General features: G+C 58.2%; 1 protein-coding gene across 2 annotated transcripts in view; it reads right to left on the minus strand.

The window, feature by feature from the left end:
* Positions 1–31: 31 nt before the first annotated feature.
* UNC5A (unc-5 netrin receptor A) overlaps positions 32–14,433 on the minus strand; it is a 75,322-nt gene continuing 60,920 nt past the window's right edge. For both annotated transcript variants that reach the window (XM_048860896.2, XM_048860895.2), the window contains 9 exons: positions 9,487–9,675; positions 8,942–9,241; positions 8,658–8,745; positions 8,354–8,522; positions 7,469–7,702; positions 3,810–3,959; positions 3,322–3,486; positions 2,535–2,713; positions 32–875 (listed from right to left, as the gene is read on the minus strand). In XM_048860896.2, coding sequence (XP_048716853.1) covers positions 710–875; positions 2,535–2,713; positions 3,322–3,486; positions 3,810–3,959; positions 7,469–7,702; positions 8,354–8,522; positions 8,658–8,745; positions 8,942–9,241; positions 9,487–9,675 — 1,640 coding nt within the window. In that variant the 3' untranslated portion in view covers positions 32–709. The remainder of the gene's footprint in view (positions 876–2,534; positions 2,714–3,321; positions 3,487–3,809; positions 3,960–7,468; positions 7,703–8,353; positions 8,523–8,657; positions 8,746–8,941; positions 9,242–9,486; positions 9,676–14,433) is intronic.

Here is a 14,433-nt window from a genome sequence, read left to right on the forward strand (position 1 = left end):
CCTGTGCCTGGCGGCCGGCGCGAGCCCCAGCTAGCAATATAGATCCGATTTATTTACATGGTGCCCGCTAGCCCCCCCCGCACGGTGCCCGCTATGTACATAAGGCCAAGTGTAAATACGCGAATGCACTTGAATACAGAATTAAAAACCGATCTTTACACAACATGGGACGGGGCCTGGCACCGCCTGGCCCCACACGGTTACAGCACGCACGACGCACAATGCCCGCTGCACACACAGCACCCGGATGGGCTGGGCTGGAGCCACGCTGCCCATCCCAGCACCCGCCAGAGCCTCCCACCCACAGCCCCTGCCATGGCCTGTTCTTTGGCTCCAAGATGCCCCCCGTGGGGACTGGCTCTGGTGTCGGGCAGCCCCTTGGCATGCGGGGGGCGGAGGGGGCGGCAGGGGAGTCCTCAAGGGGCCCTGGGGCAGCAAGGGGCACAGCCCCCCACACTCAGTCAGTGCCAGCACTGGGGAGCTGGTGCCCACCCAGAGGTGGGGGCTGCAGCTGAGGGGCAGCCAGCTCCCTGCCCCCTGCACAGGCAGCAGGGGCACCAGAGACCCGGGCGGAGCAGCAGGGGCAGGAGCCCAGCACAGGCCCCCGGGGGTCGGAGCTGGCACCTCTGGGGCAGCAACACCCACACTGCTGCCCCGGGGCCTGTGCTCCCCGCTCCGCAGGGCCCCAGCCCCACCCCGCCCTGGCCCCTCAGCACTCGGCCTCCGAGACGGCGAAGAGGGCACTGTCCTGTTTGCCCACCTCGGCCACGGCTGCGGCCAGCTGTGCCAGGTTCCCGCTGGGGAAGTGCCGCGCCTCCCACAGGTTCAGGATCATGGCGGTCGGGCTGGCCTTCGAGGCAAAGAAGCTAAGATGGCTGCAGAGGAGAGGGGAGGGGGCGTTAGCCGGGAGCTCCATCCCCGCCCAGGGCACCCTCTGCTCTCACGGGCTGGTCGGCCGGGGGGGTTGGGTCCACAGGCCCAGGTGGGGCCCACTTCACCGAGTGGGGTGTGCTGCCTGGGTCTCCTCCCAGGTGGGCCACTGCCCGCCCGCCCGTTCCAGGAGCCCTGCCAGCTTCAGGGGGTGCAGAATGTGGCCAAGCAGCCCTGCTCCCCACCACCGCTCCCTGTGCTCTGCGCTGGCTCCTGGGGGCCGTGGCGGCTGGGTGAGAGGTCTGGCGCTGGGATCGCTCCCTGCCCCCAGTGCCCTGCCCCCGGGATTGCTCCCTGCCTCCAGTGCCCTGTCCCCAGGATTGCTCCCTGCACCTGGTGCCCTGGCTGGAGGACGCTCCCTGCCCCTGGTGCTCTTACACCGGGATCACTCCCTGTCCCCAGTGCCCTGGCGGGGGGGTGCTCCCTGCCCCCAGGATCACTCCCTGCTCCCAGTGCCCTATGTGACAAAGTGGGACTGTTCTTAATGTTTCCTCTGAATAGTGTGGGGGTGTCTCAGTTTCCCCTAGGCAGTTCTTAAGTCTCTAGGGGGTGGGATGAGGGTGTATGATCATTGCAGAGCCCTAGGGGGCAGGTGTGGGCAGGGGTCTGGACACAGAGAATGGCCGACACCCTGTTTCCTGGCCACTGATGGCCTGGGTCCTTCCCCCCTGCAAGGTGAGAGCTAAAGGGTTGGAGAACAAAGGAATCCGGTGACCTCTTGGCCCGGGAAAGGGACAAAGTCCAGAGGAGGGGGGGCTGGAGGGAGTTTCAGTTTGGGGCTGGCTGGGACATGGAATGAAGGGCACACGGGGCTTCACTGTCTGGCTCACTGCCCCCCAAAATGGACCCAGCTGAGGGGTCCTGTTCTCTGCACCTACAAGCTCTGTGTTAGACCCTGTTCCTGTCATCTAATAAACCTTCTGTGTTACTGGCTGGCTGAGAGTCACGTCTGACTGCAGAGTTGGGGGGCAGGACCCTCTGGCTTCCCCAGGAGCCCCGTCTGGGCAGACTGGCTGTGGGAAGCGCACGGAGGGGCAGAGGATGCTGAATGCTCCGAGGTCAGACCCAGGAAGGTGGAAGCCGGGTGAGCTGTGTGTCCTGCAGACAGGCTGCCCCCTGGGATCGCTCCCTGCCTCCAGTGCCCTGCCCCTGGGATCACCCCCTGCCTCCCAGTGCCCTGGCAGGCGGGATGCTCCCTGCTCCCAGGATCGCTCCCTGCCCCCAGTGCCCTACCCCTGGGATCGCTCCCCGTGTCCTGCCCTGGGATCGCACCCTGCCACAGTCTCCTGGCAGGGGGATCGCTCCCTGCCCCCAATGCCCTGCCCCTGGGATCGCTCCCTGCCCCCAGTGCCCTGCCCCTGGGATCGCTCCCTGTGTCCTGCCCTGGGATCGCACCCTGCCCCCAGTGTCCTGGCGGGGGGATGCTCCCTGCCCCCGGTGCCCTGCCCCTGGGATCACTCCCTGCCCCCAGTGCCCTGCTCCCAGGATTGCTCCCTGCCCCCGGTGCCCTGCCCATGGGATCGCTCCCTGCCCCCAGTGTCCTGCCCCTGGGATCGCTCCCTGCCCCTGGTGCCCTGGCGGGGAGACGCTGCCTGCCCCTGTACCTGTCCAGGTGGAGTTTCTGGGCCAGCGTTCTCCAGTCAGCCCCACGGGCGCAGGGCGTGTCCAGGCTGCTGATGATCTTCTGGCGGATGAGGAAGGGGATCTTGAAGGCACTGGGGCCCACCAGGGCTGGGCAGCCGGCCTCGCTGTCGGGCACCAGCCAGTCCGAGAAGCTCGTGTCCTAGGTGTCCAGCAGGGAGAGGGGTGAGCAGGGAGGGGACCCACAGCCCCGAGCGGCAGGGCCCCAGGCCTGGAGGTGGGGCTGGGCGGCAGCACCCCCTGCAGATCTCACCTCTGCTGCCAGCTCCTGCGGGGCCTTCGGGGGGGCTGGCACCCGCCTGCATTGCGGCAGCCTGGCCCTTGGGGAGCTGCTGCCCTCTCGTCCGCTGTGCCCCGTGACCGGCGGGGGGCCATCCAGTGCCATGGCCATGGTCCGGGATCCCGGCTTCCCTGGCACTGGGGCCTGGCGCGCGCCCTCAGGCAGCCCCCCACCCCCACACTGGCTCCAGGGCAGCCCCCCACCCCCGCACTGGCTACGGGGCAGCCCCCCCGCCCCCACACTGGGGCCTGGAGCACGCCCTTTGGCAGTCCCCTGCCCCCACACTGGCTCTGGGGCCTGGCACATGCCCGCAGGCAGCCCCCTGCCCCCACACTGGGGCCTGGCACATGCCCGCAGGCAGCCCCCTGCCCCCACACTGGGGCCTGGCACATGCCCGCAGGCAGCCCTCCGCCCCCACACTGGGGCCTGGAGCACGCCCGCAGGCAGCCCCCCAATCCCGGCCCGCTCACCTTGGCGATATTGAGGTTGATGCTGAAGCTCTGCCCGTCGCCCTCCACCTGCCAGACCCAGACCTTGCAGGCCAGCTGGCAGGTGCTGGGGCTGAGACGCTCCAGCGTGAAGGTGCAGTGCAGGAAGGGCTGCAGCCCGCTCCACAGGTGGTAGAAGGGGATCTCCTGCGGCGGAGGGAAGCCGAGGGTCACTCCCGCCTGCCCTGGGTCTGCTACAGGGCTCTCGGGCTTCAGGGGAGGGGCAGGAATCCCCCCAGCCTCCCCAGGAAGCACCAGAGACCGGCCCCTACCCTGGCCGAGAGCAGGAGCTCGGGGCAGGATGGGGGGCAGGGAAGAGCAGGGCATCCCTGCCCGCCCCTGGGGCTCGGAGCCTGCTCGGCCATGGCGCTGCTGCAGGGCTCGCCTGTCCTGGCGTGGGCAGAGCTGGGCCTTGCCCTGGAGGCTGGCGGGGGCAGAGTGGGTGCCGTAGGCACGGCTGGCTCGCCTACCTGGTAGCTGGCGAGGAGTTTGCTCTTCCACAGCGAGCTGGGCATGTCGTGGATGGAGAGGCGCAGGTTGTGGTAACTGTCCTTGAAGTGCAGGACACGGGGGGCTCCGATCAGCTGCCCCCCCAGCTGCTTCTCCAGCTGCATCACCTCCTGTTGGGAGACGGACGCTCAGCCAGGGAACGAGCCCCAGCCTGGGCCAGCCCCCAGCCCCAGCCGGGCAGCCAGCCCGGGCCAGTGCCCTCTCAGCATGGGTCCTGGATCCGGCTGTGCCCAGCAGCTAGCGGGGGGAACAGAGTACCCCTCACCCCTCAGGTGCCTCCTGGCTGACCACCCCACCCCCGCCCCAGTGACAGGGGTGGGCTGAGCAATGCAGCTCTGGGGGCCTCATGGCATGGGGGGAGCCCGTTGCCTTTCTCTGCAGGGCTCAACTCAACCCATCTAGGGCCCAGCCCTGCCAGGTCAGGGGGCAGCTGGGCACTGACCAGCACGGCCCTGCTGCCATAACGGTGCCAGGAGGGAGGGGAGATTGGCAGAACTGCAGGGTCTCAATGCGTGGATGAGAAGATGGGGTAGATTTATATACACAGAGAACATGAAACAATGGGTGTTACCATACACACTGTAAGGAGAGTGATCAGGTAAGGTGAGCTATTACCAGCAGGAGAGCGGGGGGGGGGGGGACCTTTTGTAGTGATAGGTTCCCCCCTCACACCCCACCCCGCTTTCCTGCTGGTAATAGCTCACCTTACCTGATCACTCTCCTTACAGTGTGTATGGTAACACCCATCGTTTCATGTTCTCTGTGTATATAAATCTCCCCACTGTATTTTCCACTGCATGCATCCGATGAAGTGAGCTACAGCTCATGAAAGTTTATGCTCAAAGAAATCAGTTAGTCTCTAAGGTGCCACAAGTCCTCCTTTTCTTTTTGCAATTCTTACATTATGTAACAAAATTCTCTAACCAATTATATCCCACCACCTAAATTAATTTACACCTAGAAAAATTAATTACATAGCAGACAGAAACAATTAAAGAACCAGACAGAGATCATACAGACAAACAATAGGGAAGTGGGGACCATAAAAACAAAACAATAAAGAAATGAGGATTTCACAATCCCAACTATTGAGAAGTGATTTCTTGCCAGGCAGACGCCATCAAACTAAGTTTTCTTTAACCATCTTAAGATCTGTTTCTTTATCTGGTGATGGGGGTACTATTAGGCCAGGATCTCCCTTTTAACAGCCTGATACGACATTGCTTTAATGTAATTTAGATAGAAAGTGAGGATGTGACTCCTGCTTCTTAGCTAATGGCTGCCGCTTGGCTGCTCTTTTAATCTGGCTGCAAACGAAGGCCTTAAACCAGGGGTTCTCAAATTGGGGGTCGGGACCCCTCAGGGGGCTGTGAGGTTATTACATGGGGGGTCACAAGTTATCAGCCTGCACAAACCCTGCTTTTCATCCAGCATTTATAATGGTGTCAAATATATAAAGAAGTGTTTTTAATTTATAAGGGGGGGTCTTGTCACGGAGTCCCCGGGCGATGCTCTGGAACTGCTACCTAGTAAAGGGGAGAGGATAGACGCTGATAAAGTGCAGGTAGGAACTGAGGAGAACCCGTCAAATGAAAGAGTCCCATTCAGTTATCTCACATGAAGCAGACAACTCAATACTGACAACTATAGACATGCTAGAAGTGAGGTAAATACTAAGATGCGTGAACTCGAGTGCTTGGTATTAAATGAGGACATTGACATAGTCGGCATCACAGAAACTTGGTGAAATGATGATAATCAGTGGGGCACGGTAATACCAGGGTACAAACTATATAGGAATGACAGTAGATCGCGCTGGTGGGGGAAGTGGCACTGTCTGTGAAAGAAAGCGTGGAGTCAAATATAGAACAACTCTTAAATGAATCAAACTGTCCCATAGAATCTCTCTGGATAGAAATTCCAGGCTTGACTGACAAGAGTATAGCAGCAAGGATATACTACTGACCAGGGTGGTGACGATGATTGTGAAATGCGCCGGGAGAGTAGAGAGACGATAAAAACAGAAAACAGAATAATAACGGGGGATTTAAACTGTCCCCACATTGACTGCGTCCATGTCCCCTCAGGACGGGATGCAGAGATCACATTTTCACACACGATCCATGACTGGAACCCACCAGAGGAGAGGCAATTCTTGATTTAGTCCTAAGTGGAGCACGGGATCTGGTCCAAGAGGTGACTAGAGCTGGACCGCTCGGTGATAGTGACCATAATGTAACTACATTTAACATCTGGGGGGGAGGGAGGGGACACCAAAGGAACCCACCGCAGCAGCATTTAACTTCACAAGGGGGAACGCCACAAGAATGCGGCGGCCAGGGAAACGGAAATTGAAAGGAGCCCAAGAGTGAAATGCCTCAAGCTGCACGCAGGAACCCGTAACAGAGGCTCAAACTACCTGCACACCCCAAATAAAAAACCAGTAAGAAGTCCAAAAAAATGTCAGCGTGGCAAACAGCAGAGTCTCAGAGGTTGTTAGAAGCAAAGAGGCACCCTTTAAAAATTTGAAGTCAACTCCTGCTGAGGAAAATAGCAAGGAGCATAAACTCTGGCGAGTCAGGTGTAAAAGGACTCGCTGGATGCCAGGGTACGAATCACTCGCCCTTGCCCTTGCCCTGTTCTGTTCACTCCCTCTGAAGCACCTGGCAGTAGCAGCTGGCAGCAGACAGGACATGGGGCTGGACGGGCCATTGGGCTGACCCCGTGTGGCCGTTCTCACGTAGATGGGACGGGAACTGGCTGGGGGGCTAGGAACATGACTAAGGGCCAGAACCCTGCCAGGACTGGAATAGCAGGGAGCTCCCCCCATGACAGCACTCCCACCCTGCTCCCTACAGCACCCCCTGGTGGGAGAGGCTGGGGCTGGAGTGGCCGGGAGTCCCCCCAGTGCCAGAGCTCCCCCCCGCTCTCCATGTGCCCCCCCGGGTCTGGCACAGACCTCTCTCAGCTGGGCTGGGGGCACCGGCTCCTCTTTGGCAAAAGTGAGTCGGGGACAGGGCTGGGGGCAAGGCTGGGGTCAGAGCAGGGGTCAGGGCAGGGCTGACAGGCAGGGCTGGGGTCAGGCCGGGGGTCAGGCTGTGGGGCAGGGAAGGGTGGGGGTCAGGCTGGGGGGCAGCGCAAGAGGCAGGGCCGTGGGCCAGGCTATGGGGCAGGCCGTGGGGCAGGCGGGGGGCGGTACCTGCAGCACGTCGGGGGTGTCGCGCAGGCAGTACACGCGGACGCTGTACTCCAGGGAGCTGCAGGAGGCGGGCGGGGGGCAGGCCATGGGGCAGGCCGTGGGCCAGGCTATGGGGCAGGCCGTGGGGCAGGCGGGGGGCTGTACCTGCAGCACGTCGGGGGTGTCGCGCAGGCAGTACACGCGGACGCTGTGCTCCAGGGAGCTGCAGGAGGCCGGGCGAGGGGCAGGCCGTGGGGCAGGCGTGGGGCAGGCCGTGGGGCAGGCCGTGGGGCAGGCAGGGGGCGGTACCTGCAGCACGTCGGGGGTGTCGCGCAGGCAGTACACGCGGACGCTGTGCTCCAGGGAGCTGCAGGAGGCGGGCGGGGGGCAGGCCGTGGGGCAGGCCATGGGGCAGGCCGTGGGGCAGGCGGGGGGCGGTACCTGCAGCACGTCGGGGGTGTCGCGCAGGCAGTACACGCGGACGCTGTACTCCAGGGAGCTGCAGGAGGCCGGCGCGAAGAGTAGGAGCTTGAGGCGCTTGGCGGCCGCCATGCTGAGCGACTCCCCGACCAGGGCGAAGCGCCCCAGCTGCTCCGTGAAGACGTAGGCGGCCTGGCCCTCCAGCTGGCAGAAGTAGAGCCCCGAGGCCGGCTGCTCCCCGACCTGCAGCACGTCCTGCGGCAGAGACCCACCGCTGGGTACGCGCCCGCCCGGCCCCTCAGCCCTGCTGGGGGGCTCCGAGCGGGGACCCTCCCGCTCCCCCTGCCTGGGGGGCTCCGACCAGGGACCTGCCCCTTCCCGGGGGGCTCCGAGAAGGTACCCTCCCCCTGCCCTGGGGGGCTCCGAGCGGGGACCCTCCCCCTCCCCCTGCCCCAGGGGGCTCCGAGCAGGGACCCTCCTCCTGCTCTGGGGGGCTCCAAGCGGGGACCCTCCCCCTCCCCCTGCCCCGGGGGGCTCCAAGGGGGGACCTGCCCCTGCCCTGGGGGGCTCCAAGCAGGGACCTGCCCCTGCCCTGGGGGGTCTCCGAGTGGGGACCTGCCCCGAGCTGGGCTCACCCACCCCCTGCCCTGGGGAGCTCCAAGTGGGGACCTGTCCCTGCCCTGGGGGACTCCGAGCAGGGTTTGCCCTGGGGGGCTCAGTCAGGACCCTCCCCCAGCTGGGCTCACCTTTCCCGTGCCCTGGGAGGCTCTGAGCAGGGACCCCAGGTTTCTTTCCCAGACTGTGTCGGGGGAGGGGAGGGGATGTTCACCCCTGTGAGTGCCTTCGGGGTCCCTTCAGCACCACCAATGTCAGCCCCCCCTTGTGGGCCCCGTCCTGGGCACTCACCTCCCAGGTGCCCTCACACGACTGCTTCTTCAGGCGGATGCTCCAGTCGGCGGCGTTGGCCTCCACGCAGTGCCCCAGGGCCAGGATGGCGGGGCGCGTGAGCAGCACCCCCGGGGGCCCGCAGCTGACGATGGGGCTCAGCAGGGTCTGGCAGCCGGCGAGGGGCAACCTCCACAGGGAGAGGAGAGAGGATGGGAGAGGGGTGAGACGGGGGCACTGCCAGGGCACAGGGCTGGCGCCAGCTGCAGGGAGCTCCATGCCCGTGGCGCAGGGGCTGGCAGAGCTGCAGGTTTAAAACGCCTACCTCGCGTCCTCCTGCTTGTGCAGCGTCAGGTAGACCTCGTAGATCTTCCCCCGCGGGATGGCATCAGGCGGGATGAGCAGGCTGATCCCTGCAGCAGGGCAGATGGCGCGGGTCAGCGGGTGCTGCCCTGATCCCAGCACCACCCATGGGGCCCGCCAGTCTTTCTGGCTCCAGCCCTGCCCCGTGCCGCCCATGGCTAGCCCCGACACCCCACGGCACCCACTGCCTGGTGGGCAGGGGGACGGACTCCCCAGGGTGCTGCCCCACCCCCGCGCCAGCCGCACCTGTGTTGGGGATCAGGAGCCGCCCCCCCAGGAAATTGAAGGTGCCGTAGGCCATGTTGGCAGCGCCCCGGGGCAGGGAGCGGAAGCAGCTCTGGGCGGCGAAGCGCGAGACGAAATCCACGCCCTCAGCGGCGGGCGAGCTGTGGTGCAGGGTGTGGCGCCCGGTGCCCAGGGGGCTCAGCAGGTGCCCGTTGCTGAGCTGGAACTTGCTGTGCCTGTCCTGGCGCGAGCAGAGGGAGCCCTGGTAGGTCATGGTGGTGGTGCTGAGGTCGGGCTGGATGGTGAGCAGGTGGGATGTCCCTGTGAGTGGGCAGAGGGTGAGCAGGTCAGTGCTGCCCCCACATGGTCAGGGGGCTCCCGAGGGGCAGAGAGCCCCACCCCCAGGGCAGGGAGGTCCTGCCCCTTGCCCAGGCCAATGGGAAGGGTCCTGGGCCCGGCTCTGTGCCAGCAGGCTGGCAGGGACGAGCCCTCCGGGACCGTGCTGCCCATTCCCGTGGCAGCTGCACCCCGCCCAGCGCTGCCCATGCCCCCCATGCCGCACGCACCTGCCTTGGCTGGCTTGCTGCTGACGGGCTGGAAGCCGGCGGTGAGGATGGATGAGTCGGCCACGTCGGGGTCCAGGCCCCCCTTCTTGCGGCAGCAGACCAGGACCACCACGAGAAGCAGCAGCACCAGGCAGACGGCCACGGCCACGAGCCCCACGTACAGCGCCACGTCCTCGGGGCCAGAGGCAGCTGGGGGGAGAACTGCACTGAGCCAGGCTTTGCTCCGGCCGGAGCTGCGGGGGCCTGTACTGCAGCGCCCCCCACAGGAGGGGACAGGCAGGTGCCCAAGGAGGCTGGGGCTCGGCGTGAGGGTGTATCCTTGCGCAAGTGCCCGATCAAGGCTCAGGCCTTCTGTGGGGCTTGTGCCAGGGCCAGGCTCCCCACTGGGCCCCTGTGACGTTATGAGTGTAATATAATATCTCACTGAGAGGTGACAGGGCCAAAAAGAGTTAATTACCTCCCAGACTGCCCTGACCCAGGGCTGAGCTTTAAAGACTGATTAGGGAGAGATGGAAATGAACAGAGCTGTGAAATGCAGCCAGCATGGTGAGAGAGAGAAGGGGAGACGCTGGCTCAGGGCTTGTGATGTCAGCAAACGAGTCTTGTCTATGGCTGTGGCTTTGATTCGAAGATCAAAAGAAAAAAGGAGGAATATTAACATTTAGGAAGACACTGGAGGGCCATAGTATTATTGTAAATATGTCTCTTTGAAGGTTGTGGTAACCGGTGTCTGAACTGCTCAATGGATGAATGACCCTGTGCTAATTGCCAGGATGTTTGGGAGAAGGAAGCTTGAGCCGATTGTTTTCTCAGGCCAAAAGGCTGCTCAAAATGTATAAAAACCCTGGGACACGAACCTTCTTCATCTCCGATCGGCTTTGGGTTTCAAGAGGGGGAAACCTTAAGCCACAAGAATTGAGATCCCCAGTCACTGACTGAAGCCACCCTGAAGATCGACATTGGACTGTAACCTCTGGACTATTTCTAAAAGGACTTTTGGCAACTACAAGCTCATCTCTGCTCTGTATCTGGACCTCAAGAATTGAACTCAAGTCTGTCTGTATATTGCTCTTTCAACTAACTCTCTCTCTTTTCTTTTTTAATAAATGTTAGTTTAGTTAATAGGAATTGACTGTAAGCGTGTATTCGGGGTAAGATCGAAGTTATAGCTGGACCTGCATGTGGGGCTGATCCTTTGGGGCTGGAAGAACCTTTTCTTTTATATGACAAGATAAGATTTTCAGTGATCATCATCACATCTGACAGGTGTGTCTGGATGGAGGCCTGAGGCTGGGCACATTAAGGGAACTGCATTATTTGGACGTCTGAATAACCAGGGAGTACTATAGAAGCTGTTTTGGGCTGGCTGGGTAAATCTAAGTGTTGGACTATCCACCAGCCTTTGGGGTTTGTCTGCCCCGTTCTGTTTGCAGTTCACCCTAATTGAGTGACCTCAGCTGGCTCCCACAGGCACCATTGTCACAGCCCCACCCCTGGGACCTGCGTTCGCAGAGCGGCTCTGTCCACATGGGAAGCGCAGCTGAGGCCGTGTGAGCATTGGCCTGACATAGAATCACAGGACTGGAATGGACCTCGCGAGGTCATCTAGTCCAGACCCCTGCACTTTTGGCAGGACTCAGTATTATCTAGACCATCCCTGACAGGTGTTTGTCCAACCTGCTCTTAAACATCCCCAGTGATGGAGATTCCACCACCTCCCTGGGCAATTTATTCCAGTGCTTAACCATCCTGACAGGAAGCTTTTCCTAATGTCCAACCTAAACCACCCTTGCTGCAATTGAAGCCCATTGCTTCTTGTCCTGTCCTCAGAGGTTAAGGAGAACAATTCTTCTCCCTCTTCCTTGTAACAAACTTTTATGTACTTGAAAACTGTTACCATGTCCCCTCTCAGTCTTCTCTTCTCCAGAGAAAACAAACCCAGATTTTTTAATCTTCCCTCATAGGTCCTGTTTTCTGGACCTTTCATCATTTGTGTTGCTCCTCTCTGGACTTTCTCCAATTTCTCCACATCTTTCCTGAAATGTGGCGCCCAGACCTGGACACAATATTCCAGTGGAGGCCTAATCAGCACAGAGTAGAGCGAAAGAATTACTTCTCGAACTCAAATGTGAAATTGCAGAACTACTAACTGTAGTCTGTAACCTATCATTTAAATCCGCTTTTGTGCCAGATGACTGAAGGTTAGCTAATGTGATGCCAATTTTTAAAAAGGTATCCAGAGGTGACCCTGGCAATTACAGGCCAGTAAGCCTGACTTCAGTACTGGGCAAACTGGTTGAAACTATAGTAAAGAACAAAATTGTCAGACACAGAGATGAACATTGTCAGGCATGCAGATAAACATAACGTGTTGGGGAAGAGTCAACATGGTGTTTGTAAAGGGAAATCATGCCTCACCAATCTACTAGAACGCTTTGAGGGGGTCAACAAGCATGTGAACAAGGGTGATCCAGTGGACATAGTGTACTTAGATTTTCAGAAAGCCGTTGATAAGTTCCCTCACCAAAGTCTCTTAAGCAAAGTAAGCAGTCATGGAATAAGAGGGAAGGTCCTCTCATGGATTGGTAACCGGTTAAAAGACAGGAAACGAAGGGTAGGAATAAATGGTCAGTTTTGAGAATGGAGAGAGGTAAAGAGTGGTGTCCCCCATGGGTCTGTACTGGGCCCAGTCCGATTCAACATATTCATAAATGATCTGGAAAAAGGGGTAAACAGTGAGGTGGCAAAATTTGCAGATGATACAAAACTACTCAAGACAGTTAAGTCCTGGCAGACTGCGAAGACCTACAAAAGGATCTGTTAGAACTGGGTGACTGGGCTACAAAATGGCTGATGAAATTCAACGTTGATAAATGCAAAGTAATGCACATTGGAAAACATCATCCTAACTATACCTATAAAATGATGGGGTCTAAATTAGCTGTTACCACTCAAGAAAGAGAGCTTGGGAGTCATTGTAGAGAGTTCTCTGAAAACATCCACTCAGTGTGCACCGGCCATCAAAAAAACAACATTGGGAATCATTAAGAAAGAGAGAGATAATAAAACGGAAAATACCATGTTGCCTCTACATAAATCCCTGGTACACCCACATCTTGAATACTGCGTGCAGATGTGGTCGCCCCATCTCAAAAAAGATCTATTGGAATTGGAAAAGGTTCAGAAAAGGGCAACAAAAATGATTAGGGGGATGGAGCGTCTGCCATATGAGGAGAGATTAATAAGACTGGGACTTTTCAGCTTGGAAAAAAGACAACTACGGGGGGATATGATAGAGGTCTATAAAATCAAGACTGGTGTGGAGACATAAATAAGGAAGTGTTATTTATTCCTTCTCATAACACAAGAACTAGGGGCCACCCAATGAAGGCAACAGATTTAAAACAAACCAAAGGAAGTATTTCTTCACACAAAGCACAGTCAACCTGTGGAACTCTTTGCCAGAGGATGTTGTGAAGGCCAAGACGATAACAGGGTTAAAAAAAGAACTAGATAAATTCATGGAGGATAGGTCCATCAATGGCTACTAGCCAGGATGGGCAGGGAGGGTGTCCCTAGCCTCTGTTTGCCAGAAGCTGGGAATGGGTGACAGGGGATGGATCACTTGATGATTCCCTGTTCTGTTCATTCCCTCTGGGCACCTGGCATTGGCCACTGTTGGCAGACAGGATACTGGGCTAGATGGACTCTTGGTCTGACGCAGTATGTTCTTATGTTCTCGTGTCTTGCTTACAACAGCATTACACAGTTGACTTATATTTAGCTTGTGGTCCACTATGACCCCCAGATCCCTTTCCACAGGACTCCTTCCTAGGCAGTCATTTCCCATTGTGTGTGTGCAACGGATTGTTCCTTCCTAAGTGGAGTACTTTGCATTTGTCCTTATTGAATTTCATCCTATTTACTTCAGACCATTTCTGCAGTTTGTCCAGATGATTTTGAATTTTAATCCTATCCTCCAAAGCACTTGCAACCCCTCCCAGCTTGGTATCGTCCGCAAACTTTAGAAGTGTTCTCTCTATGCCATTATTGAAATCATTGATGAAGATATTGAACAGGCCCAGACCCAGAACTGATCCCTGCAGGACCCCACTCGTTACGCCCTTCCAGCATGACTGTGAACCACTGATAACTACTCGCCAGGAATGATTTTCCAACCACTTTTGCACCCACCTTGTAGTAGCTCCATCTAGGTTGTATTTCCCTAGTTTGTTTATGAGAAAGTCATGCAAGACTGCATCAAAGCCTTACTAAAGTCAAGATCGACCACGTCTACCGCTTCCCCCCATCCGCAAAACCTGTTACCCTGTCAAAGAAAGCTATTAGGTTGGTCTGACAGGATTTGTTCTTGACAAATCCACACTGACTGTTACTTATCACCTTAGTATCTTCTAGATGTTTGCAAACTGATTGCTTAATTATTTGCTCCATTATCTTTCGCCTTGTTCCCCTTTTTATAGATGGGCACTAGATTTGCCCTTTTCCAGTCTTCTAGAATCTCTCCTGTCTTCCATGACTTTTCAAAGAGAATTGCTAATGGCTCAGAAATCTCCTCAGTCAGCTCCTTGAGTATTCTAGGATGTGTTTCATCAGACCCTGGTGACTGGAAAACATCTAACTCGTCTAAGTAATTTTAATTTGTTCTTTCCCTATTTTAGCCTCTTCTGATCCTACATCATTCACTATGTTAGATGTCCAATCACCACCAACCTTCTTGGAGAAAACCAAAGCAAAGAAGTCATTAAGCACATCTGCCATTTCCACATTTTCTGTTATCGTCTTTCCTGCCTCATTGAGTAAGGGGCCTTGTGACGATGTGACTCAGCAGGGAGGGGGGAGTGTTGACCTGGGAATGTGCCCTGGGGATGGGAGACCTGAGAGCCTGTCACCTGAGCCAGGAGGGGGAGGGGGAGGTAACACCTCTGC

The sequence above is a fragment of the Caretta caretta genome, chromosome 8 (genome assembly GCF_965140235.1).
Source record: "Caretta caretta isolate rCarCar2 chromosome 8, rCarCar1.hap1, whole genome shotgun sequence".
Taxonomy (NCBI): domain Eukaryota; kingdom Metazoa; phylum Chordata; order Testudines; family Cheloniidae; genus Caretta; species Caretta caretta.